The 27,432-nt window shown below is 44.6% G+C and overlaps 1 protein-coding gene across 1 annotated transcript in view; it reads left to right on the top strand.

The window, feature by feature from the left end:
- Window positions 1-1,137: 1,137 nt before the first annotated feature.
- Window positions 1,138-27,432, top strand: part of PRR5L (proline rich 5 like) — a 69,753-nt gene continuing 43,458 nt past the window's right edge. Inside the window, exons 1-3 of the mRNA XM_007943304.1 lie at window positions 1,138-1,301; window positions 3,844-3,924; window positions 22,934-22,982. Coding sequence (XP_007941495.1) covers window positions 1,138-1,301; window positions 3,844-3,924; window positions 22,934-22,982 — 294 coding nt within the window. The remainder of the gene's footprint in view (window positions 1,302-3,843; window positions 3,925-22,933; window positions 22,983-27,432) is intronic.

Below are 27,432 nucleotides of genomic sequence, written 5' to 3'. Positions count from 1 at the left end.
GGGAAATGATGTGCAATATTGTCACGTAAGAAAGGAGCTCTGGTGATGCTGTGGTAAGGCTTTCAGCTGCTAACCAGCAGGTCAGCAATTCAGACCCACCAGCTGCTCCATGGAAGAAAGATGAGGCACTCTGCTTCCGTAAAGATTTACAGCTTTGGAAACCCTGTGGGGTTTGCTATGAATTGGAATCGACTCAATGGCAGTGGGTTTTTGGTTGGCATGTAAAAAAGGAGCTCTGGTGACGCAGTGGTTAAGGCATTTGGCTTCTAACATAAAGTTTGGAGGCATATAAGGTTATCATTTACAGCAGGAAGGTATACTCCTTAGAACAGTCAATCATGGGAGATCACAAATCAGTATTTACACAGGGAGATGGCTTAGAGGGCAGGGGTGCATAGGCAAGAAGGACACAGGGAACAGGTTCACAGGGAGGAAGTGTGAAGAGAGCTGTTACATTATGGTGATTGCAATCAATGCCATGAAACAAAATGCCCATGAACTGCTGTATGGAAAATGAATTTACTCTGTAAACTTTGACCCAAATCACAAAAGTAATAATAATAAAAAAGAAATCAAAAGAGCAAAAAAAAAAAAAGAGTTTATGATGGACCATAGTGCCAGGAACTTCAGTGCCAGGACAAAGAGCTCTTGTTTGTCTTGGAGCATTTTTAAAAGCCATCTCTTAATCCACACATTGTGAAGGCTATAGGAATTTGATGAGCGTTTGTCTGACCAGCGTCAAGCACAGTTTAGGAATCACTTTTCTATTGGACTGGCCTCCAGTTGGCCACACTGTCACTGCCTTCCCCTTTGGTGTGACCACACTGTTGTAACCAAAAAGAAACCTGCAAAGTCTTGTGAATGGGAACCTGCTGGGGTGTAGGATGTTATTGCTGGGTCCAGGAGTTGTTTTTAGGATAGTTGGGCTGGAAAGTCCCAGCCAACTTCCTCTAAGATGTGGTCTGCTCAGCCCAGGAGTTCGCAATAAAAGCTGTCCTCTCTTTCCAGGTGTTGGTTAAATTGGTGGTTTTAAAAAGCCTGAGGGCCAGAAGGAAGCCTCGGGAGCAGAAGCAGCCCTTTCTGCGGGGTGGTCGGGACCTTCTACTCTGGAGGGAAGCTGTCCCTGCACCTGGACTTATGACCCGCGGCTTCCCTCCCAGCCTGCCCAGCGAGTTCCACAAGATGGGCTCCTTCCGCAGGCCCAGACCGCGCTTCATGAGCTCCCCAGTGCTCAGCGATCTGCCTCGATTCCAGGCCACCCGGCAGGCTCTGCAGCTGGGCTCCAACTCAGCCTGGAACAGGTAAGAGGCAACTAGGTATGGGAGTGAGGGCTGTCAAGGACCACGGCAGGGCCAGGCAGCACCTGACCCTGATGTAGCTGCTGCTTCCTCTGGGATCCCTTCTTCCGGAACCTAAACCTACTGTCATCTAGTAGATTCCAACTCGTGGTGACCCGACAGGGCAGAGTAAAACTGCTTCACAGGGTTTCCAAGGCTGTAAATCTTTTTAGAAGGAGACAGTCTCAGCTTTCTCCCTCAGAGCAGATGGTGGGATTGAACTGCTGACCTTTGGTAAGCAGCCAAATGTTTTAATAACCTCTGTGCCACCAGGGAACCTTAGCTTCAGGAAAGTCATGGTTTATAGCAGGGCTTGGAACTGTTTCATTCCGGTTGGACCTGCTGAGAACTTGAGTTCCACCCCTTATATACTGAATCAGATTCTGCCCTTTAACAAGAGCTTGTGTGTGCATAAGAATCACCTGGGGGTCTATAAAAATGACCTGGGATCTTGTTAAAATGTAGATTCTAATTGAGTAAATCAAGGGTGGAAAGGCCAGTTCTCAGCAGGGGTTGAACTAGACCGAACCATTTCCAAAACCTGATTTACAGTTGTGATAATTCATAAAAAGAGCAAGTTTTCTAAAAATTTTTGAAGCCTCTGGTCTGTGGGAGTCAGTTAATTGGCCCATTAATCACACTGCAAACTATCGGACCCCAGGGTGGGACTGTATAAGTATGTATGTGACACACAGCCTGTCCTCAAATAACCTACTACCTATTTGGGTAGATAAGATATGTATTTGTGGAAAGCTAAAAGAGTAGCATAAAGTATGGATTACCACTGTCTGTGAACCACAGACATTTAAGGGGAGACACTGAGTGCTTTGCAGGGTGTCTAGCTGACCTTTGGTATGCCAGACTTGTAGCAGAGACAGTAAATTCTATTTCTTGCACTTCTGTTGGTACTACTTTTCCAATCTATGCAGATACTTTTGGGGTAAATTAAATGCATCATTATTGTAAAGTATTACTGAATTCTTTGTAATTTGGGTAATTACAGGTTTTCTCAGTGTAGGGATGAAAAAGCACAACTCTATGGTATGAATGGAGGGGGGAGCTCTGATATGTTTTGGTGTTAAATGGATCCTTGTTCTTTAAAAAAAGGCCGGTGATCCTTGGTGTAGCCAAGATTATAATCAGCTCTTAGCTGAAATATTGGGCTGGGGTCCCAGAGACCAAGGAGTCAAGTCATAACTGGCCCCTCAAGAGATAACTCAACTGCTTTTACATCTTACATTAGTGGGGATGGAAGGCAGGAGTGAGGCTGGCCCCTGTGAAACTCTTTCAAGAAATATGCTATAAAAAAGGAAAGATCTTCAAAGTTAAACATAGAATTTCCATATGACCCAGCACTTCCACTCCTAGGTATATACCCAGAGGACTTGAAAGCAGTGACTCAAATATACCAGTATTCATCACAGCATTATTCATAGTAACCAAAAAAAGGTGGCAACACCCATGTGCCCATTAACAGATTGACTGGATAAACAAAACGTGGTCTGTCCGTACCATGGAATATTAGTCAGCCATGAAGAGAAATGAAGTTCTGATACATGCTATAATATGGATGAACCTTGAAAACATTATGCTAAGTGAAAGAAGCCAAACATAAAGGAAAAACATTATATACTTCCACTTGTATGAACTATCTAGAACATGCAAATGCATAGAGACAGTAGAATAGAGGTTATGGGGTCTGGGGGAGGGGATCAAATGGGGTGTGACTGCTTAACAGGATACTAAGTTTGTTTGAGAGGATGAAAAAGTTTTGGAAATAAATAGTAGTGATAGTTGCACCATATTAGGCCACTGAATTATGCACTTAAAAATAGTTTTTTTAAAAAAAGCAAATTTTATTATATATATTTTACCACAATTTCTTTTAAAAAGGCAAGGAATTATCTGGTAGCATAGTGCCTAAGGCACTTGACTGCTAACCAGAAGGCTGGCGGTTCAAACCCACCAGCCACTCCTCTATGGAAGGAAGGTTGGGCAATCTACTTCTGTAGTGATACTGCCTCGGCAACCCAAGGAGGGGTCGCTATGAGTCCGGCCGACTAGGCGGCACATACAACAACGTTAGCCCAGGCCATTAGCTTTGCCCTGTGAAAACAGCGGCCTCCTAGGGGAAAGAATTCCAGGTTGGCTCCCATCTACAGTGAACGCCATTTTGAATTCTTTCAGACCCAGGTTGCTGGCACATGGTTTCCTCAAAGCCGACCCCATTGCCTGTGCTTTGATTGTTGCTGCTCACCAGCAGGGCTGCAGAGGCGCCAGGGAGGAGGACTGGTTGGCCTGCGAGAAGGGACTACTTGTGTATCCCTTCGCCTTCAGTCTTCTGTCCTCTCCAAGGACCTGGGGAAGGAAACGATGGTTGTAGTGAGGGAAAGCATGGCTGTGTTTGTGGCATGGGATTCCAGGCGCTTCCCTCTGTGCTGCTTGTTGAGATGACCCTGCGATAGATTGATTCTCCACTCAGGGGTTAACTTATATTTCCCCACAGCGTCCAGACGGCTGTGATCAACGTGTTCAAAGGGGGAGGCTTACAAAGCAACGAGCTCTATGCACTGAATGAAAACATCAGGTAGGTGGCCGGCTAGACCAGGGAGCATTTCATTGTGGGCCCGAATGGGGGCAGAAGGGCTACCCCACCAGGGGGGGAAAAAAAAGCCAGACTTACAGTGGCCCCCTTTGAGTTTCCCGGCTGGTAAATCTTTATGGAAGTAGATTGCCCAGTCTTCTTTTTGCGGAGTGGCTGATGGATTTGAACCGCCAACCTACTGGTTAACAGTTAAATGCCTTAGGCACTATGCCACCAGAAGTCCCCACTAGGAGTCTTTTCTAAAGGGTTTTCTTTTCAGTTTGGTTCTTGTTGCTTTGTCCCAGCTATTACGTTGTTCTTGTGGTTGTGGAGTTCTGAGACCCATGTCTGTCTATAGTTCTGAACCAGAGGATTCATCCTTTTTTTTTTAATGTATGGAGAGTGTGTATGTGTGTGTTGGGGGGTGGTTGATAATGGTTCCTGGTCCTCACCATCCCCATGATTAGATGTGGATTGGACCATTGTGATCCATAGGGTTTTCACTGGCTGATTTTCAGAATTACCAGGCTTTTCTTCCTAGTCTATCTTAGTCTGCAAACTGCTGAAACCTGTTCAGCATCATTGCAACATGTAAGCTTCATTGACAGGTGGTAGTTGATCAAGTGCACTGGCCAGGAATTGAACCTGGATGTCCCTCATGGAAGGTGAGAACCATCAATGAAGGTGAGGACTGCTCCCTGAACCACCAAAGTCCCCACTGATAGATGGTAGCTATGGTTTATTCTCTGCTTATGCATTAGGCAGGAAGTCCTGGTGACACAACAATTAAGTGCTCAGCTGCTAACTGGAAGGTTGGCTGTTCAAAGTACCCAGTGGCTCCTCGGAAGAAAAGCCCTGGCCATCTGCTCCTGTAAAGACTACAGCCTAGAGAGCCCTATGGTTCTACTCTGTCACATGGAGTCACTATTGGCTAGAATCAACTTGGCACCTAACCACCACCACCACCTCCACCACCACCGCATGCATTAGGGTACCACATTAGGTATGGTCTTAGTTACTGCTGCTGCAATACAAATGCCACAAATGAACAAATGAGTGGCTTTAAAGGACAGAAACTTATTTTCTCACAGGTCTGGAGTTTCCAAATCAGAGGCTCGGCCGTGTTGGTTGCTTCCTTGTTGGTAGTCCTGGGTGTTTCATGGCTCCTTGGGGTGCGCCATCCTCACTAGTATCTCACTAGTATCTGTCTTCCCTTGAGTGCATGTTCCCTCTGTGTCTAATCTGCTCTTTTATAACCCAGAAGTGATTAGGTTTAGGACACACCAGTGTGGCCTTATTAGCACAGCAAGAAAAACCCTGTTTCCAGACAGTGCATCCACAGCTCTAGGGGTTAGGATTCCAGCACAATCCATGTTGTTGTTAGGTGCCGTGAAGTCAGCTCTGCCTCATAGCTTCCCTGCATACATCAGAATGAAACACTGCCCCGTCCTGCACCATCCTCCCAGTGGTTGCTGGGTCTGAACCCACTGTTGCAGCCACTGTGTCAGTACATCTCGTTGAGAATCTTCCTCTTTTTGCTGACCCTCTACTTTACCAAGCATGGTGTCCTTCTCTGGGGACTGGTGCCTCCTAACAACATGACCAAAAATGAGAGGCAAAGTCTTAGCATCCTCGCTTCTAAGGAGTGTTCTGGCTGTATTTCATCCAAGACAGATTTGTTCATTCTTCTGGCAGTCCAGGGTACGTTCAGTCCATAGCAGGCACCGGAATAACCTAATGGTTAAAGCCAGACTGTTCGGTGTTTTATCACTGCTCTTTCTCATACCGGCCAAGTGACATAGGCAAGTTATCACCTTCCTTGTGCTTAGTTTCCTCTTACTGAAATGGGACTATTAAGTGTACCTTCCCCTGTAGGACTTTTAGGAAGATTAGATTGAATTATTATAGAAATAATCTGTTCAAACAGGGTCTGACACACATTAATTGGTACTTGTAGCTCTTATTGTTGTCATCATCATCATCATTAGGCTTTGGGGATATAAACCTCAAGACAGTCCTTGTCCTTGAAGAGATTATTATCTTCTAGAATGTTTTTGGTAGAGCAGTGTCAGCTTTTCATTAACTCTTTCTCTCACTTATTCACTCCTTCCCTCATTGAGTCACTGTCATTCACTCAGGCACTCACTCGTTACTCATTCACTCAACAAATATTTGAGTACCCCCTGTTGGCCAGGCACTGGAGAGATAACAATGAGTAAAGATAGCCATGGACCCTACCCTCTTGGAATTTGTATACAGTAAATCCTACTCGACAGCAGTGAGTTTGGTTTTGGTTTTTTGGAGGTAATCATTAGTCACATAATCACACAAACAAATGTAAAAGTGCAACAGTGACAGCTGCTACGATGCAGCCCACAGGATCAAAGCATATTCAAGGGTGACTTGGTCGTACTGGGGAGGCTGGGAATGGTGGCTGTGATGCTTGTGCAGTGATCAGAAGAATAAGTGGGAAGTGACTGGGTGAAGAGGGCTCCAGGTGGAGGAGCATCTGGGTGCAGACGTCTGTGGTGGCAGAGCAAGGAACAGAAAGTAGGCCCACGTGAGTAGAGCCCTGAGGCTGGGTAGTGGTGTGGTGTGGTTTGGTTTGTGTTTTGTGAAATGAGTACTGGGAAGCAGGCAGGGTCTAGAGTATCAAATCTTCTAGGGACAGGAGGTTGAACTTTCAGGTCTTTTAATGCCCTGTTGTTGATTTGCCTCTAGTATATTAAGTGCAGAATATCAAGGCTAAAGGCTCAGCCCTGGAGCAAGCAGAACAATAAATAAGGCCATTATTTGATCCTGTTTACATTTAGTTAAGGCCTGTTTTAAGGGTCAAGGAGGTGTTTTAAAAGCTCTGCTTTCCTTGAAGTCTTTAGAGCTCTTAAGTAAACAGTTGAGTTAAAATTTCTACCTGTGAACTTGAATTTTGCATAATAATGACATAAATATGGGAAGAGACAATAAAGATCCAGAATGCTCCTTAGAAGCAAGGATGGTGAGACTTTCTCTCTCTCATACTTTGGTAACGTTCTCAGGAGGGACTAATCCCTCGAGAAGGATGGCATGCTTGGTAGACTAGAAGGTCAGTGGAGAAAGAGGACAACTCTAAATGAGAAGGATTAACACAGTGGCTGCAATAGTGGGCTCAAACACAGCAACAATGGTGAGGATGTCGCAGAAACCGGAGTTTCCTACTGTTATGCAAAGGGTCACTTTGAGTTGGAACCACTCAAAGGCACTAACAACAATAGCCCAAGACTTCACTTTACAGATGAGGAAACTAAGGCTCCAAGAAGCTGAGGGACAGGACCAAAGCTGGGTCAGCCAACCCCTAAGTCTCACACTCAATTTTTCTGTAAGAGCTAAGATCCATGAAGGGTGCTAGCTCACAATAGAATTATAAATAAATACTACAGTGACTCAGGAACTTGTGAATTGTTCCTCACTTCAGGGGATCAATCCTGAAATTATACTTAAAAGCTTTGTTTACAGGCAGCTAGGAAAGGTACAGGCTGTGCCTGATTTCACCAACCCATTTGGCCCATGAAGGAGCTCTGCTGGTGCAGTGGTTAAGGCATATGGCTGCTAATCCAAAAGCTGATGGTTCAAACCCACCAGCCAAGCCGCTCCTCAGAAGAAAGATGAGACAGTCTTTTTGTTTCTGTGGGGCTTACAGTGTGTCAGAATTGACTCGATGGCAGTGAGTTTGGTTTGTTTTTTGGTTAGATCCTGAGCTACTGACCCAGAAGCCTTTAGGTGCCAAGCAAATCTCCTATATGAGTGAAGTCTCTTGGGTGTCCAGTAGTGACCTGGAACGCTCACTCTCTGTCCACAGCGGCTCACCTTGGTAGAATGTGGGTCCAGTGATATCATCTTATTTCTCAAGAAGAACTGAAGTTGGAGATATTTTAAATGTGAACTTTGCTGACTTTTGTTTGTTTTAAATTATTTTTGTTGTTGAGAATATACAACAGAAAAAACATACATCCAGTTTCTACATGTACAATTCAGTGACATTGATTACGTTCTTTGAGTTCTGCAGTCATTCTCACTCTCCTTTTCTGCATTGCTCCTCCCCCATGAACATAAACTCGTGGTAGCCCCTTTGGTCTTTCAAGTTGCTGTTGTCAATTTGATCCCATATAACAGATCTTGCAAAAAAGGGCATGGGGGCAGCATGCTCTGACTCCTCTAACTTCAGAAGGGGGAAATTCATCACCAGCAGCTCAAGGCTGATTCCTATGAGATGGAGGTCAGACATCCTGCCACCCTCCAATCTTTTTACCAATTCTGATACCAACAGTCCCTCCCATGGTACTCTCTACTTCTCTTCTGGGTTCAATAATTTATTGCAGTGAGCACAGAGAACTCATAGGCAATACTTATGATTATGGAGTTTATTGGGGAAGTAACAGGTCACAATTCAGGTTTAGGAATGCTCAGGATACAGTTCTTCCATCAGGACAGCCTTCCCTCTGCCATGCCAGTAGGCATGCCTCTCTTTGGCCCTTGGCCTGTCAGCCTAGCCTTTGCTCTGCCTAGGCAAGTGTACAGAGTTCTTTTAGCTCTGCTGATAGGTGAACTCCACTCCACCAGCAAGCCTCCTACCCAAAGGCAGTCAGCTTTTTTGCCTGTGGAGCAAGCTGCTGCTCTGTCTCCTGCCGGTCTTTTGGTTCTCCAGTTTCTGCTGCCACGGTCTAGGTGTTGTTTCTCTGCACAGGGATCTCAGGTCTGAGGATGCATTCCACTCCTGGATTTTCCTTCTTGATAGAGGAGATCAATCCCCTTTACAGCCTCTGAGATGGCTCATTTTAAGCCTAGTGAGATGGCAAAACTGACCAGTCTTCACATTAGGATTCCATACACCTTTTTCCATAAATGCCAGCTGGATTCAGAAGAGGATGTGGAATGAGGGATATCATTGCTGATGTCAGATGGATCTTAGATGAAAGCAAAGAATACCAGAAAGATGTTTACTTATGTTTTATTGACTATGCAAAAGCATTCAACTGTGTGAGTCATAGCAAATTGTGGGTAACATTGAGAAGAATGGGAACTCCAGAACACTTGATTGTACTCATGTGGAATCTGTACATAGATCAGGAGGCTGTGATTCAAACAGAATAAGAGGATACTGCATGGTTCAAAATCAAGAAGGGATTGCGTCAAGGTTGTATCCTTTCACCATACTTATGCAACTTGTATGCTGAGCAAATAATCTGAGAAGCTAGATTATATGAAGAAGAACGTGGCATCAGGATTAGAGGATGCAATGTAGTAAATTACCTGGTATGGCTTTTCTAGCCATAAGTCTTTGTAAACTCCATGGTGGAATTTGCCCTGAGCAATTGAGAAGAATTGGCTTCTGTGAACTCAGCTCACATCACATACTGTGATTCTCAACATCCCAGAGACAAATGACACTCCTCCAAGCCCCCTTTGGTATATTGGGACCACAGTGCTGCCGGATGTTCCTTTCTCTGTTTTCACTGATTTTCAGAACGGTGGGATAAGTATATGGTTGAGGTTTGAAACTAGTTTCTCAGGAGCTGAGAATAAGCCAAATGTTTTAAAAACCAGTGGTTCCATTACCCATGTTGCTGTACCTCCCATCCTCTGACCATCTGTAGTGTAGTGGTTAAGATAAATGTAGACTTTCCTATTACAGATATTAGTTACTCTCTGAGAATGCATGGGTCCTAGGCCCATATGTGACATACAAATCTCATTTGAATAAAATAAGCAGCCCCATGCATGTGCCCACATTTGCAAGTGCCTACATGGAAATAAACACAGTTGCCTATTTCAGTAGCCCTAGTGGCACAGTGGTTAAAAGTACTTGGGCAGTGGTTTGAACCGACTAGTTGCTCCACAGAAGAAAAGATGTGGCAGTCTGTTTTCATAAAGAGTGATAGCCTTGGAAATCCTATGAGCAGTTTTACTGTGTCCTACAGGGTTGTTATGAGTTGGGATTGACTAGATGGGTTTTTGGTTTGGCCCTTATTTCAGTAGCACTGAAACAAACGTGCTGCCCTCCGGTTACATCTGAGTGCACAACTGGGTTTGAATGTTCTTCCTTTTGGAAGACCAGTTTGCAGAATAGGTGTATAAACTCAACAAGATTGAGGCGTGACTAAGGGGTGCAGGCATGTCTGAGGGTGGGGACGAGGGAGAGTGGGAATGTCAGTAGTCTATGGAAAAGAATTTCTTGGTGCAGAAATGCCTTTGTCCTGAAAGTTGTCATAGGAAGATAACGATTTTGTTCACCCTCCAAATCATTTTTCTCTTGAAAAGCAACCAACACATGATATGGAAAGAGAGAGCAAGCCACCTTATTTTCAAGCCCATCTTTCAATCAATTGTGGTAGCCCTATTATGTACAAGGAGATCTGTGCCAGTGTCAATAAAATTATTTAGCTAGTTAAGAGAGCAACTTCTAGATTCAGAGAGACTAGGGATCAAGACGGGACTAGCTGTGTGACCTTGGGCAGGTTACTTCATTCTTCTAAGTCTTTGTGTTTTTCTTTTGATAAATATGTATAGTGATAATGTCCATCTCCTGGTGGTTTGGAAGATTAGGAGAGATGATGCTAAAAGAGATCCTGGGTAGAGTGGGAGAACAATATGGAACAAAACTCAAAATCAAAAAAGACCAGGTTTACTGGTCTGACAGAGCTTAGTGAGACCCCTAAGACTATGGCTTGTAGTTACCCTTCAGGTCTGGAACTGAATTCACTCCTGTGGGTTCCAGCTAAACAGTAGACTTATGGGGTGAACATTTACATTAGGTAGATACACTCCTTAGAACAATCAATCATGGGAGAACAGAAGGGCAGTGGTTGCACAGGGAGATAGCTTGGGAGACAGGAGTACGTAGGAAAGAAGGACACAGGGAAGAGGTGACTACAGGAAGGAAGTGGGAAGAGAGCTGTTACATTGTGAGGAACTGCAGTCAATGTCATGAAACAAAATGTGTATGACCTGCTGTATGGAAAATGAATTTGCTCTGTAAGCTTTTACCCAAACCATTATAAAAATTTTTTAAAAAAAGCAAAAAAACATAATGTTAAAAAAGCCATGAGCACAGGATCTAGCACATAATAGCCATCCTTATTATTGTGAAAACGTAGTAATAATGAAGTGATAAGTGATGGGTGAATACCATCCATAAGAGTGCAGGGCAATGTAATGAATTGCCCTAAGAGCAGTCCTGTGTAAACATTTTTCTAGCAGTTTGGATGAGGTGAGTTCATGTTGAACTAGAGAGATCAAGGACTGGCTCCTTAAAGAGTATGCCTGGCCTTGAAAGTTGGGTGAGGTTAACTTATTACTAGGAGATCCAGCTGTTTCTCCTTTCCGGAGAGAAAAAACAAGAGGAAATGACTCTCTCAGTTCTCCATTCTGCTCAAGCCAAATGGTAATAAACTTTTTGATGGATTAGCTAAGTTCAGGGTCAAAGCCTTAATCAGCTTCCCTGGGTCACCACAGCCAGCCCTGGTCATCTAACTGTGGAGTTAGTGTGTGCCCTGGAAATATGAATTCATTTAGATATTAGCCAACACAAAGATGATGAGGAAAGTGGATGTTTTATGTAACTTGTTCTGCAGTGCAGTTGGTACAAAGCCAGATAGAAACTGTTTATATTTTACCAGCTGTTAGTGAGTTTTTTCCCCCTAAAAAAAAAAAAAAAAAAAAAAAAACCTGATGTGACCTATCTTTTAAGATAGTCAAAATTAACTCTAAGCAGGTAGACTTTGAAGTAACCATGAGGAAGAACTTGGTAGACTTTGAGGTAGCTATGAGGAAAAACTTGGTAGAGTTTGAGGTAGCTGGGAGGAAGAACATTCGACCAAGGATGGTCAAAAGGCTCAAGAGAATGGGGTCTTTTAAGAATGAATCCATCAGAAATATCACACTTCATTGCAATGGCAAACTGCCCCCTCAAAGAGAAGTCAGGGCACATGGTCTGTCAATATGAAGACCATAAAGCAGACTGTTTTCTATTGAAAGTGCCTTAGAAAGCAGGGCTGGTCTGTTCTCATCTCCCTGAAGTCAGGAAAATGGCCTTTCAGAGTAGGCCAATTCTGGCTAAGTTCCCAGTCATCACAATCTGCACTTCTGTCTTCCCCTCATTTCTGTCCGCCTCGGCTGGGCTGGCCCTGCATGTCTCCTTGGCTCCACTTCTCTGGACAGCCTTCCTGTGGCTTTTCACCGCCCTCCTCAGTCTCACCCCTGATGTGGCTGCATTTTGGCAGTGGAGACAAGTATGAGGGAGAGGTTTGGGTTTCGTGTGTTCTTCCAGGAACAAGAGTGATTGAGTTCCCTGCCGTGGGAGCGTACTTTTCTTAAAAGTTCTTTTCAGCCAGCCTGTCTTTCTATTCCTTTTATGTGACCAAAAAGAGTTAGACAATTGTGAAAATGTCTAAGATTTATGTTTACTGCTTCATACAAGACCTGTGCAAGTAGGTTCTTAAAATGCTTTCTATTGAATTGGCAAATGTTGCTATATACATATTTTTGCAACAATAAAGAAAAAGTGCTTTCACTTCCTTGACTCACTGGGGTGTGTGTGTAGAGGGAGAGGTCGTTGATCTTTTATTCATTGAGTCAGTGGATAAATCGTGGAGTGCTCTGCCCGGTACTGGGCCAGGTTCTGGGGTAACCATTGAGGTTGGAGGTTCCCACTTTCAGGTGGCTTACAGCACAGTGAGAGAGGGAAACTAGCAGGCAGTTACCATGTGATATTTTAAACAGGGTGGTAGCAGAATAGGGGTGCAGTGAGAGTGTGGAGGATGGGTATGTAATGAGATTTGGGAGAAAGTGATAGTTGAGTTGAAGTTTGAAGGATGAACAGGTGGGAATCAGGTAGAAATACAGTTGTGGATACTTTCTCGTCACTATTCACTCTCTGCCTTCCCATACCTTCCTCTAGTCCCTGGTAGGACATTTTCCTCTTCAGAAATAAACGCTTCGAGATGAGGTTTCCGGAAGCAAGAGAGGAGTTATCTGCAGCTGTCCTGAGGCAGGAAACTCTGATTGTCCTTCTGTCTCCAACCACCCTGCTTCTGTTTGTGTGGGGAGGGAGAAGGCGGCCTGAAGGAAACCCCAGAGATTTTCAAGGAAAAAGGAGGTTCCAAGACTTGTACTTGATCTCTGATGGGTCTGAGTTGTATATCCTCCTGAGTCGATTGGCTGCCTGTACAAGAAGGGAAATCCACCTCAGATTCTTCCATTTTTTTAAGGCACTCTGTTGACTGGAGAGGGAAACACAGCTGGGGGAGGTGTTGGGAGGAAATGAGAAGAAGGGGAGCCTGGTCCAGCCCACACACTGGCAGACTGGACATTCTGAGGTATGATTCCATGAGGCAGTGATGATGGCAGACCTTGTTTCATGTTTAATATGTGCCAGACTCAGTTCCAAGTGCTTTATGCATACTCTTCTAAAACTTGACACAACTCTATGAGACAGGTACTGTATCCCCATTTTAGTGATGAGGAAATAGAGGCACAGAGACATGGAATAACTTGGCCCAGATTCATTAAGGCTGAGCTGGCAACTGAACCCAAGCTGCTCTTGTTCTTAAACACATAGTGGACTGCCAAAGGCACACAGAGCTGGCATTCACCAGCCTTGGCATGATACACCCAGACATAGATTCCCTAATAGATGATGAGGCAAACGAGAATATTGTCTTTGGGATGGGCTCGGGGTGGTCTTCTTTTCTTGGCCCAGATGAATCTGCCTGAATGTGTGCTAACACCGTATCCTTGCTGCAACTGAGAAATAGACTTCAGGGTTGGCGTAGGGTAATTAGAGGGAAACAGTGGGGATGTGGAAGCCCATGGGGCTGGCCCGTGTGGTGTTTGGCCTGCATGGTGTTTAGAAATCTGGAGATCTTCCCTAAAAAGCCAGGATTCTGGCCTCTCTAGAAAGTTCAGATCAGGTAACACTGAACTCACAGTCTGGCATGGAACCTGTCAACAGGAGCCAAGGACTGACTGCTGGCTTTAGCGGTGTTTGCCACAGCCCCCACCGTTCACACCCAGCTGCTTCCCTCATTTGACCTACTTGGCCCCTGTGGGCATAGGTGGTTGCTGCATCCCCACCTTGCCTTCAGATTGATCTAAGTTTGCGTTGGGTTCTGTCAATGTGTGGCCCCAGGCAAGGCTCTGCACATCTGTTTCCTCACCTGCAGAATGAAGATAAGTTGCTACTTGTGAGGCTGTTAGAAGAATGAGATGCTGTAAGCACAATGCCTAAGGAGCTCTGGTAGCACAATGCCTAAGGCATCTGACTGCTAACCAGAAGGTTGGTGGTTCAAACCACCAGCCACTCTGTGGAAGCAAGACTGGGCAATCTGCTTCCATAAAGATTTACCACCTCAGAAACCCAGTGAAGGTCACTATGAGTAGGAACTAACTTGATGGCAGTGGGTTTGGTTTGGGTTTTTTTTTTTTTTTTTTGAGCATATTGCCTAGTACAGTAAAACTTGCAAAAATTACAACCTATATAAGGCAGAAACCTGTCAGAGAAGGAAAACTCATATATTTCCCACTAAATAGAAAGTGATAGAGAAATAGTGTTCTGATTACTTAGTGCTGCTCTGACAAGAATATATACCACAAATGGGATGGCCTTAACAAAGTTAACAAGTTTATTCTTAAAATTTGGAGATTTCAAGTTCAAATTCAAAGTGCCAGGCTCTAGGGGTTGGGTGAAAGCCCCTCAACCTTGGGGTCCAGCTCTGCCTTCTGCTCCCGGCCCACTGGAGCTAGAGGCGTTTCTTCACTCAGACAGCTGCTGGCTGCCGAGGCTGAGAAGCCCAAGGTTGACAAGTAAAAAGGCACAGTCCTGATGTTACCAAACCACACGGTAGACCATTAACTTAAGTCCATTTTAAGTCCCAAGGTTAGCAGAGCATAGCAGGCTGCTGAGCAACGACATGACTACAAGCAGGATCCAAGTGTGCCATAGGCTAGAGGCCATTCCCAAGGCTTCTCTTTATATACAGGAAGCAGAACACATTCCAAAGGCAGCTACTCAGCTGCTTGTGGTAGATCCCACCATGGAACTGATTGCCAGTCTCATCATAGGTAATAACTACCACTAGCTGCCCAGCCACTCAACCAGGCCCAGCCAAGTTGACACACAAGCATAACTACCACAAGTGGTGACAGCACCCTTTCAAAGGTGGAAAACATTTGAGACCCCAGAGAACAAGGCAGTCCTGTTGAGTTCTGGCTCTCACAGTTTTCACTGTATGGTACCTGAGACAGAATTTTAAGAACACATGAATAAATAAAGCAGTTACTCTCAACTTGATTCTGACTCATGGTGACCCATGTTTATCAGATAGAACTCCACAGGGCTTTCAGAACTGTGACCTTTCGGAAGCTGGTCACCAGACCTTTCTTCCAAGGCACCTCTACCCACTGCATCAAGTCAGTTCTGCGTCATAGTGACCCTATAGGAAGAGGAGAGCTGCTGCATAGCATTTCCCAGGTTGAAGTTCTTTGTGGAAGCAGACTGCCTCCCTCATCTTTCTCCCACAGTGGCTGGTGGGCTTGAGCCACCAACTTTTTGGTTAGTAGCCAAGCACTTTAAACCCCTACATCACTGGGGCTTCATCTGGCACCTCTAATTGGATTCAAGCTGTTAACCTTTCAGTTAGTAGCTGAATGCTTCACCATTGTACCATAGAAGGACTTCTGAGCTAACTCAGCTCTCTCTCTCTCTCTCTCTCTGTCTCTCTCTCTCTCTCGTTGTATCATTGTACCAGCCACCCACTGGGGTACAAAAAAGGGTTGGAAGTACTAATGTTTTCCTTGAGTAATAGGCCCTAGTGGAATATAGCAAAGGAAAAAAAGGGCCGTTTCCATATTTTATCACTTAAAAGATGCTGCCTTCTTGAAACATGTCCCATGGTAGAAGTGAGGTGAGTGATCTTCAGAGTGTTTAACAACTGTGTTGAACAGAACAGGCCAGGAAGATGGGGGCCAGCTCCACTGTTAGGCACAGGGCCCTGGAGAACTGCCCTCTTCCCTGCTGTTCTGGATGGTGAGGAGGTTTAGGGCCAGGGTATGTGGGGAACTTGGAGCAGCACCAAATTGCTAGTTAACACAGAGATACTTACTAACTGGTATGACTTACCTACTGGCTAACGGATAGCCCTGCTAGCACCTGCCTGGAAGCTCCCTCCTCACCCTTTCCCTCTCCTGAGAAGAGAATTGGGGTAAGGAAAAGGATTTTGTTGCTCTGTGCCTTTCTTCATGGGCAAGCAGTGTCAGATTACCCAATAAGCAAGATAAGCACAGGTTTTACTTGTGCTAATTTATTAAACTGTAGTGAACAAATTCACACTTTTTCACCACATCAAAGATTCTGCTGCTAGCTATGGCTGGCATCTGTCTCTCTCCCAACCCCACAGCACCTTCCTACAGAATCAAGGCCTCTTTTCAAATTTACAATTCCTGACAAGGACAGTGTACCCAATAATAAGGGAAGTACGGGCTTACTTGTGCTTACATGGGTGAGACCCATGCAAAATTGTTCACAGATTAGTAAGTAAGCATAAGTAAGCCCATGCTTACTTTGCTTACTGGGTAATCTGCCCCTGTGTGCGAGAGAGATTGTGGCTATCATCTGAGGTGCCCTTCCTGCTCTGCCTCTGTCCTTTCATCCCTTTGCCTCTCACCCACTAGGTGTTGCCTCGTTAACTTCAAGCCCACAGAAATGGGAAGTGGAGCCCACAAGACGATGAGGAGTGAGATCGCGGGTCTATGTAATAACAGGAAATCCTGTCCACTGGGGTGGTGTCTCAGCTGGGCAGCCTGCGAGGGGAGTGGGCTGAGATAATCTAAACCAGTGTGCAGTTCCTCAATTTCTGTCCTTTTGTGGCTCTTTTTGGCTTCAAACTGAACTTGATGTCCTATTTCCCTTTTTGGTTGGGTCGCACATAAGCATTCCCTTCCCATTACTCTCAGGTCCCTACCTTTTCTTTCTAGCTCAATGGTTTCTGGTGGTGGTGGTGGTTAGCGGCAGAATTCTGTTTTCAAATGAAATCTAACGAAGAGGTCCAAGATGTCACATAGGTAAAGTTGGAGCTAATCAAGCAGAAATATTGCTACCCTTCCACCCCCAAGGCCCAGCAATCCTTCTTCCAGTGTACTGCTTCCACCTTCCTCAATGTTTGCCCTTTTATCAGGGTAGTCGGGCCCTAGTATAGAATCCTGTTCACGAGTTGCACGTTGATCCTTCAGCCCAGGTTGAGGAAATGCTAGTCCAACTGCACTTTCAAGATGATTCTGAGAAGCAGTTGAGTGTAGTCCTTAATGGCCAGACAGAACAAACAGTGGCCATCGAGCTGACTCTAACTCATGGTGACCGCATGTGTGTCAGAGTAGAACTTGCTCTGTAGAGTTTTCAGTGGCTGATTTTTCAGAAGTAGATCACCAGGTCTTCTGAGGTAGTTCTGGGTGGACTTGAACCACCAATCTCTGGTTAGCAGCTGAACAATTGTTTGTACCACTCAGGAGTTCCTTGGCATCTCACAGACCTGGGTAAAGTAGTAGCAGCCATCCCTTGCTAAGCTCTGCTATGTGCCAGGCATTGTTCTAGGAACTTTATAAGGATTCACTGATTTAACCCTTGTCCTAATCCTGTGAAGTAAGTATATTCTTCTTATCCCAAATTCCAGTTGAGGAAACTGAGGTATAAGGAACTAATGGACTTGCTAAGGCTATTGCCAGTCATAGCTGCTAAGTGGCAGAGCAGGATACAGACCTAGACAACCACCTCCAGACTCTGTACTCTATTAAATGCTCTTATCTCTGTCGTGTGCTGGCTCTGTGCCCTTGGTCAAGTTATTTAATAATGTCTGAGTGTCAGTTTCCTCGTGTATAAAGGGTAGGGATAGTGCTACTATCTTATGGGGTCTTTATTATTATTAAGGCGTTGGTTCGCGGGGAGAACTCCGGCCACCCCTGTGGGAGCCCTGGTTCGGTTCTCGGCCAGTGTGCCTCTTGTGCAGCCATCACTCATCTGTCAGTGAAGGCTTGTATGTTGCCGTGGTGCCGAACAGGTTTCAGCAGAGCTTCCAGGTGAGGACATACTAGGAAGAAAGACCTGGTGATCTGCCAGTCCAGTGTGCGCCCAATTATGGGCATGGCACAGAGCTGAGCAGTGTTTCATCCCATTGTGTATGAGGTCATCATGTATTGGGGGCCAACTTGATGGCAGCTAACAACATACCCATAACAGTTGTGTTTTAGACTTAAATGAGGAAACACATGTACATTGTTAAGAATGATGCCTAGAACCTAGTTCTTGTTGTTGTTATGTGCCGTTGAGTCAGACCCGACTTACAGTGACCCCTCCTTGGGTTTCCGAGGCAGTATCACTACAGATGTAGATTGCCCCATCTTCCTTCCAAGGAGTGGGTGGTAGGTTTGAACCACCAGCCTTCTGGTTAGCAGTCAAGTACCTTAGGCACTATGCTACCAGAGCTCCTTAGAACCTAGTAGGTACTCAATAAACTTTAACTGGGGGGAAAAAAAAGTCAGGCTCCATCCTGGAAGTGACATGTTTCATATTCCATATTTTTTTGCCTTAACAAGCAAACCGCCTGGTTTATAGGGAAGAAAGCTTAGGGATGAGTGGGAAGAGAAGAGAGGCTACTGGGTCTTAGTGCTCCTAGGTATTGGGATTCAGGATTTTCATGTCTCTTGTGTCAATGGAACCACAAAGTGCTGTGTGGTTAATTTAGCTGCCTTTCTCCTCTTTTCCCCTTCTTTCTTGTGCTTTATGAATCAAATTCGTAAATGCAGTGAGTAAGGCTGACTTGCCCCTCTGTGAATTTAGGCCTGTGTATCGCTAATGCCTTGATACTTTTACTCTCAGCTTGTAAAGAAGATCCTGCACCTGGAGCTGAGTGGAGAGTAGTCCAGATGGGAGGGAATCATTGTCTGAGCTGTTTACCCTTTCTCCCAGCATCTAACACCATGTCGGACACAGTTGGCTCGCAGTAAATGGTTGCAATTTGATGAATGGATGGATGAATGAATGAGTGGAGTCCCTATTCTCTATCAGTTGTTCTTTCCATTTTGGGGTTGGGGTGCCTCTTGAAATGGAGAAGCTGTTGTCATGTTCACCTGGACAGGGTGTATCAAGATGGAGGTATGGAAAATCCCTTTCTCTCAATTCAGCTAAGACAACATTAGCATTTTTGAGAAGCACCCTTTTCTTGTAAATGAGTGCAGGCAGGATAAACAGAGAGGACTGAAATGGGTTATAGATTTGCAACTCAACTCCCCTGCAATCTGGCAACAGGTTAGCTTGTCCAGTGTTGCTTTGAGGTCTCCAGCCCAGGCCCCCTTTTCTCACCACTTCCTTCTCTGAGCTAAGTTGAACAAAGGTTCTCAGCTTACCAGCCTGAGGTGGGTTGGACTAGCAGGTTCCCAGGCCTTGTGGGATGCCCAGTTACCCTACTCTAGAAGGTAGCTTGCTTCCTCACGTTGTAGCTGTGATTCCTTCTCGGACTGCATGCCAACCTGCAATAACTTTGGTGGTGGTGGTGGTTAATTAAAAATATTTTAAATTGCTTTTGAATAAGATTGTATTGACATGGTACAAAAATTTAAAATATGTAATAAGAGATACAGTGAAGATTCTCCTGCCCCTCTGCCCCAGAAGTTCCCATTCCTTCCTTCCCAAAGATATTTATTATATTTGAGATATTTAGGAGCTCTGGTGGCATAGTGCCTAAGGCATTTGACTGCTAACCAGAAAGCCTGGTGTTTCAAACCCACCAGCCACTCCTCGGAAGGAAGACAGGGCAATCTACTTCCGTAGAGATAGCATAGCACCTCAGAAAACCAAGGAAGGGTTGCTATGGGTCAAATCCAACTTGACAGCAGTGAGGTTTAGTGAGTTATTATATATTTATTATAACAACAGTTTGTTGTTTATTGTTTCCTTATGCATACTTAAGCTATATGAATATGCATTCTTATTTTTCTCCCCCCTTTTCACAAGGAAGCAGCTCTGATCACAGTTATTGCATTCATACAGGTTCCTCCATTTTGCTCCAGGAGGGATCCTCTAGCTCTTGGTCTTGAAGACTACCCATACCCCTGATCAAGTTCTCTTCCCATTCTGCCTGAAACATCTTCATGAATGGAGTGTTTTCCCAGCACGGGTTCCTCAGAACACCAACTCCATGGATATTATTCATTCTCATAGCCATGTTAGTCCCTCAACAGCTCGAAGGAAATGCTTGGCAAACTCTGTTCTCAGTAACCCATTATTGTTGTTAGCTGCCATTAAGTTAGCCCCTAACTCATGGCAACCCATGGACAGTGGAACAAAACGTTGCTCAGTCCTGCACCATCCCCATGGTCAGATACAGATTGGACTCTTGTGATCCATAGGGTTTTCACTGGTTGATTTTCAGAAGTAGCTTGCCAGGCCTTTCTTCTTAGTCTTAGTATAGAAACTCATAGCAACGTACAAATCTCCATTGAGAGATGGGTGGTGGGTGTGCATGAGGTCCATTCACTGTGAATTGAGTCCAGGTGTAAGGCATGGAAGGCAAGAATTCTACCACTGAACCACCCTGTGCCTCAGCCCATTATTAAACCAAAAAAACCAAACTCACTGCTGTCGAGTCGGATCCGACTCATAGCAACCCCTCCTTGGGTTTCCGAGGCAATATCACTACGGAAGTAGATTGTCCAGCCTTCCTTCTGAGGAGTGGCTGGTGGGTGTGAACCACCAGCCTTCTGGTTAGCAGACAAGTGCCTTAGGCATTATGCTACCAGAGCTCCTCACCCCATTATTAGGACTTGAGAAATACCCTCTAACAAAGTCCTCATGGCCACTGGGAAGTCTCAAACCCATAGGTGGAGAAGCCACGTTTTGTTGAATAGTGGAAAAACAAGGCTATTATCAGGACTTGTTTTTCTACTTTTTGACAAAGTATGGCTTCTCTGCCTATGGCTTTGAGACTTCCCAGTGGCCACGAGGTCTTTGTTAGGGGCGTTTCTCCCTCCAGTGGTCAGAAGCAGACTCCCTGACTTCCCATTTCAAAGCCTGAAGTTGGGGCTGCCCACTAGGTTTCTGTTTCCTGTCAGAGAGGTGCCTCCAGCCATCTGTTACCCGGCAGCTCTGACCACGATGCTGTCAGCCCAGTGACTGATGAAGGCTTCCCTAGCTCTGACCAGATCTGCCCACATCTGGACAGTGGTGTCAAGGGGGTGGCCCTCTAGGAGCCTATCATTAAAGTCATTAAATCGGATCACAAAATACAGTATTTACAACAGACACATTTTCTATGTTGGGAAAAAGGAAGATCCTTTCCTTCTCTGTGCATTTTTGTAGCTTTCCAAAGCTCTTTCTGGTACAGAAACTTACATCATGGATGTTTCTCTCATCTCCTATCTCAGTCCTGTTCTGTCTGTGTTCTGCACCAAACGTATCTTGCTGTAACCTCCTGTTTATCCTTCAGCGATATGTGCAACCATGTTTGGGGGAGTTAGTACCCAGCAGGGGTTGTCAGAAGCTTGAACATTTGCTCCTTAATAACCATAGCTGGTGAGATGTGTAAATGAAACCATTTGAAGCCACGAAAGAGTTTACTCCCTGGGGGACTCACTGGATCTGGGGAGCCAGTTATTCTTGTTTTTAGCTCCCTCACCTTGTTTGGATAAAATTAAAGAGCCTTAGGGATGTCTCCATTATTTGTCACAGGGAGTAGGACATCTGCGGCCCAAATCCCCTGTTTCTTCTTTTTATTTTTCAGCACTTAAATCTTTGCAATAATCTCATGAGTGCATTTATTAACATGCTTATTATCCACCACCTCCCTCAAGAATAGGAACTCTGGTGGCATAGTGCCTAAGGCATTTGAACCAGAAAGCTGGTGGTTCAAACCCACCAGCCGCTCCTCAGAAGGAAGATTGGGCAATCTACTTCCGTAGTGATACTGCCTTGGAAACCCAAGGAGGGGTCACTGTAAGTCGGATCTGACTCCACGGCAGTGCATTGCGTTGTTGTCCCTGAAGAATAGAAACTCCATGATGCCAGAGACCTTGTCCTCTTGTTCACCTTTGTATTCTTAGTAGTAGGAATAAGGCCTGGCACATAAAAGGCAGCTCAATAAATATTTGTTGCCTGAATAAAAATCTATCTATTCTCTAACCTGCGGTTCCCTCTGAAGGACTGCCTCATTTCTTCGAGGGCAAGTGGTAAGGCCACTTAAAGTGTGACACCAAGTTGAATTTCAAGTCTCGGCATCTTTGATGGACTTGGAGGAGAGAGGCTTTTACGCTGGTAAAAGATGTTAAACTGGCAGAGGGTCTGGGTTCAAATACTAGCTCTGCTGTTGACTTATTTTGGGGACCTCTCTGAGCCTCAATTTCTTCTTCCGTACAGAAGGGGTAATAGTTGTTCCCCAACACTGTGTAATCCTTGATTGAAGAAAGCAAATGAGATCATGGGTGGGAAAAATGCTTTTTAAACAATAAAACCCACTGCCATCGAGTTGATTCTGCCTCATAGCAACCCCCACTGGATTTCCGTAAATCTTGACAGAAATAGATTGCCTCATCTTCCTCCCGGCGAGTAGCTAGTGGGTTTAAATCGTCAACCTTCTGGTTAGCATCCAAATTCTGAAACAATAAAGTGCTCTGAAAGTGAAGAGGATTAAAAAGTATGGTCTTCCTGACCCTTGCTTTCCTTACCTTACATACCGCCGGGCTCCCTGGCCTGTCCCTACCAACTCTGTTAGAATTAGAATCTCCCCCGGCTGCCTCTTCAGGTGTTGCCTTTGTGGAGTAAACTAGGGCAGTCCCTTTCTAGGATTTCCATCTGCCTGATGCCCTAATAACATTGAGCTGGGGGACAGGGTAACCCTACTCCCCTCTTACAGCTGACCTCTGTGTTTCGGGTAAGCACTCACCGCTGTTGGTGGCCTAATCACCACCAGCTGTACCATCCGTATTTCTCTCTCCCTAGGCGGCTGCTGAAGAGTGAACTTGGATCGTTCATTACAGACTATTTCCAGGTAAGCTGTGTGAGTCAGAGCATCAGTCACTACTTTGCATGTTGGTACATGTACCTAAGGGAATGGCCATTACTGTACAGCTGGGCAGTCCTTCAACACTCACAGTTGCAGATACCGAGCCATTGCTGTGTACTGGGCAGTCCGTAGGACAGCCACTGCAGAGGAACTACAAAACATGTGTGGTCCCTGCTCTCACAGAGATTGCGGTCTCCTGCAGCTGTTCTCAGGTCTTTTGGTTTCAGGAACCCTTTACACTCTTATAAAAGTATTGTTTATTGGGGCTATGTTTATCCATCTTCATGGTATTAGAAATTTAATAATATGTCATGTGGTGGTGGTGGCTATGTGCTGTTGAGTCGTTTCTGACTCATAGCAACCCCTCCTTGGATTTCCGAGGTGGTATCTCTAAGGAAGTAGATTGCCCAGTTTTCTTCTAAGGAGTGGTTGGTTCTTCTAAGGAGTGGGTTTGAACCACCAACCTTCTAGTTAGCAGTCAAGTGTCTTAGGCATTATACCACCGGAGCTCCCAATAATATGTCATAATCCATTTAAATGATAAACCCATTGCATATTAATATAATAACATTTTTATGACATAAATTTTTTGAAAAATGATGAGAAAGGTGGCATTATCTATTTTTGACAATCTTTGTAGTGTAGCTTAGTAGAAGATAGCTTGGGTCTCATATCCGCTTCTGCACCTAACCCTTTGTCATTTTGCACATCCTGTGGTCTCTGGAGACTGAGTAAAAAGGCACATATCAATTTAGTGTATTAAGAAAACAATTTTGACCATTTGGATCCCTTGAAAGGGTTTGGACGATCCTAGACCACACGTCAAGAACTGCTGCTCTAATGGAACCCCTCCCCTTGCATGATGTATGGTATTTCATTGATGTAATTATGTGTGTCCTTTAGCCAAGCTGTTTCTTGTCAGTAGGTCTCCTGATTGGTTCTGTTAAAGCCAGGATTGGATCAGATGATGTAATATCCCTTCCGCCTAAGCACCATTCTTATAGGGCTAATGAGTAAGTTCCAGGTCCAATGACAGGATGTTTCTAATCTATGAACACAAGCTGAGTTCCTGACTCTAACCAAAGGCATATGGGAGGAAGGCATTGGCAGGTGTTGAATGACAATCATTATATGATTGGATGACACTATAGTGTAGGGAAGTCAGGAGTCCCAGCTTTTCACTTGCCGTTGAGTGGCCTCAGGCCAGCTGCCTTACTTCTTATGCGTTGGTTTCTTCACCTATAACTCAGAATAAAAATAAGACCTACCTCATAAGGCCATTGAGTGGTTTACATGAAATAACACACATAAAGCACTCAAAACTTAATGCTTAGTCGGGGCCAACACAAACTAATGGTCAAGACCATGGGGCTTTGACCCAGACTACCTGAGTTCAAAGCCCAGCATAGCTATTTAACTAGCTGTGTGACCTTGAGCAAATAGCTTTACCTCTCTGTATTTCAGTTTCCTGTTCCGTAAAGCAGGGTAGTAGGACCTAACCTCATGGGATTTTTGTGAAGATTAAATAAGTTATTATAGGTAAAATGCTTTCAACCGTTGCTGGTATAGAGTCAGTGCTATTTAAGCCAGTTAACCAGTTACCATCAAGTTGATTCTGACTCCTGGTGACCCACGTGCGTCACAGTAGAGTGGTGCTCCATATGGCTGTCAGTGGTTGATTTTTCAGAAGTAAATCTCAGGTCTTTCTTCTGAGGCACCCCTGGGTGGATTCAAACCTCTGACCTTTTGGTTAATGGTGAGTATGTTAACATTTTGCAACACCCAGGGACTCTTGGGCAATCTACTTTTTTAGAGATACTGCCTCAGAAACCCAAGGTGGGTCGCTACGAGTCAGGATCGACTCGATGGCAGTGAGTTTGTTTTTCTTGGTTTTTTTGGGGGGGAACCCTTAAGGACTATTTAAATGTTTATTAAATTTATGTGTGTGTGCATAGTATTGTTCTAAAGTATAACCTGTTCTTTCAATAGAAAAGTAACCTAAAAATGCGTAACATTTTGGTTAGAAGTTGGTGATATTATCCAATGTCCAGGCAGAGCATATTTTTAAGATACTTTTAAAAGATAACAATTTGGGCATCATTTTATTTTATTTTTTCTTTTTAAGATTGAGGAAGCTTACATTTTATGTGCACTTCAAATGAATGCTAAATGTCAGCTTTTGTTTTTGTTTTTAAATAAACAAACAAAAAATAGTTACTCTAAATCTGGACAAACTATGACCCAGCAGTGGCCTGGAATTCAATCTGGTTACAGTATCTCAGCTGCTTGAAAGAAAGCTCCTGTCCAGGGAGAAACAAACAGATTAAGAAAGAGATCATTAGTCACAAATGTGAATCATTCCAGTTCCCCTGGACTCAAAGGTCAGTCTCACCCTCGCTCTTCTCTTGCTGTCTCTAGTGGTTGATTTTGAATCCATCTGCAGAGAAGTGGTTTTTCAATCAGTCCTGGAGAAACCTGCTGGGCTGGGCAGTCTTCCTCCTTGACATTTAAAATAATAGACAAGAGTTTGGTGTGGTTTCAATGAGCTTTTAAATGTCACTCTTCTCTTGGTGTTGGGGCTACCCCTGGAGGGTTGGGGAAGGGTGTCTGGGTGGGGACTTGTTTGTCTGGGAAGCCCTGAGGTTTGTGGGGGCAGTGAATGCTGCTTACAGAGCCTGCCAGACACTTCAGAACTAGTAACGTGTCATTTTCTATTGGAAGCATAATCAGAGAAACTGCCCGTGGGAGATGGAGTCTCTGTGGGGGTGTGGTGTGGGGACTAGTTTTCACAGTTTTGACTTGGGTTTTTCCTTAATTTAAGATGTTAGACAGGAAAGAAGTCTATCCTAGACACTGCTGTTTAAAATGTAGATTTTAAGTTTCATCAGGGCCCCAAGGCCTCCCCTTTGTTAATCTATTTGATTCTCTATTATATTCTCAGGGCCTAGAAAGTATCTGCCGGTAGTAGATGCTTAATACACTTTTTTTTTTTCCTTTTTATTGTGATTTGGGTGAATCTTTACAGAACAAATTGGTTTTCCATTCAACAATTCATGCACATGTTGATTTGTGACATTGACTGCAATCCCCACAAAGTAACAGATTCCTCCCGCTTCCTTCCTATGTTTACCATTTCCATCCGGTCTTCTTTCCTATCCCTTCCTGCCCTCTGAGATTTATACCTGGGCATAGGCTGCCCTTGTGATCTCCTGTGGTTGGTTGCTCAGGGAGTGTGTACCTTCCTGGTGTTACTGTTCACTTTACAGGCCTATCCTTTGGCTAAAAGTTGAGCCACTAGGATGAATTCAGATCCAGGCTTGAAAAGTGTATAAGGGCCCTAATCTCAGGGGTTCTGCCAGTCTCTATCAGACCAGTAAGCCTGGCCTTTATGATTTTGAGTTGTGCTCCACATTTTTTTTCCACTCTACCCGGGACCTCCTGTTGTGATCCCTTTCAGAGCCAGTTGGCAGTGATAGCCACGTGCCATGTAGTTCTTCTGGTCTCAGGGTTGTGGAAGTGGGAGTCACATGGTTAATGAGTATTCTTGGGAGAGAGGCAGAGATATGGAGGGAGGGGTTGTCTACCACAGATAACCAAGATGATCTTAGGTGGTTGTATCCGTTGCCAGTAAATAACGTTAGACCTTGTGTTAGAAAGTATTTCTCTTTCTTGTTTTCCTTTAGTCAATCTGAGTGCATAGAGGGGAGTCTTGGTTTCCGATTCTCCAGTACTGGCGATCTCCCTTTTCAGGAAGGGGAAACAGCCTCATACCTAATGTCTTTAGCTAGGGATACTGTCCAATTAGAATTGCAAAGCACTGTTTTGCTTTCATTGAGTTGATCGTTGAGTTACATTCTATTTTGGCAAGTTGTACTGGTATACTTTCCTTTTTAAACATCTTTACATTTCTTAAAAGTGGGTTGATTTAAGAAAAATACTGTGGAAAGATAGAGAGAATAGATGGCCCTGGCTGTGGCCCACATTATGATGGTGATTCAAGAATGATTTGGGTTTGGAAAGCCTAGTGCTGGGCACTGCTTGATAATGGGTTGGTTCCAAACCCATTCACTTCACAGAGGAAATATCAGAAAGATGAGGGAAATCTAGAGAGGGAAGCCTTAGAGAGGAGAACTTAGCCTCCGTGTTCAGTGGTCAGATGCAGTTTCAAGAGGGTAATTTAGAAAGGGTTGCAGGAGGTGTATTCTTCCAGCAAGGAGGGGGAGGAAAGTTTAGGGCTAAATAAGGGACAGATCCCAGGGGTGGAATGATGAGACACCAAAATTAAAGATATGATTGTTCTGAGAGGTGAAGGCCACTTGAGCTCCTTGGGCCCTGGGCTCCTTAATGCAGAAGAATCAGTTGGTCACCTCTTCCTGCTGTTGTTAGCTGCCACCAAAGGCAGCCCTTAACTCAGGGCCACCCCATGCCCAACAGA

The sequence above is a fragment of the Orycteropus afer genome, unplaced genomic scaffold, assembly GCF_000298275.1.
Source record: "Orycteropus afer afer isolate SDZICR_OR568_19922 unplaced genomic scaffold, OryAfe1.0 scaffold00103, whole genome shotgun sequence".
Lineage (NCBI taxonomy): Eukaryota > Metazoa > Chordata > Mammalia > Tubulidentata > Orycteropodidae > Orycteropus > Orycteropus afer.
This window is presented reverse-complemented; position numbering and strand designations above follow the sequence as displayed.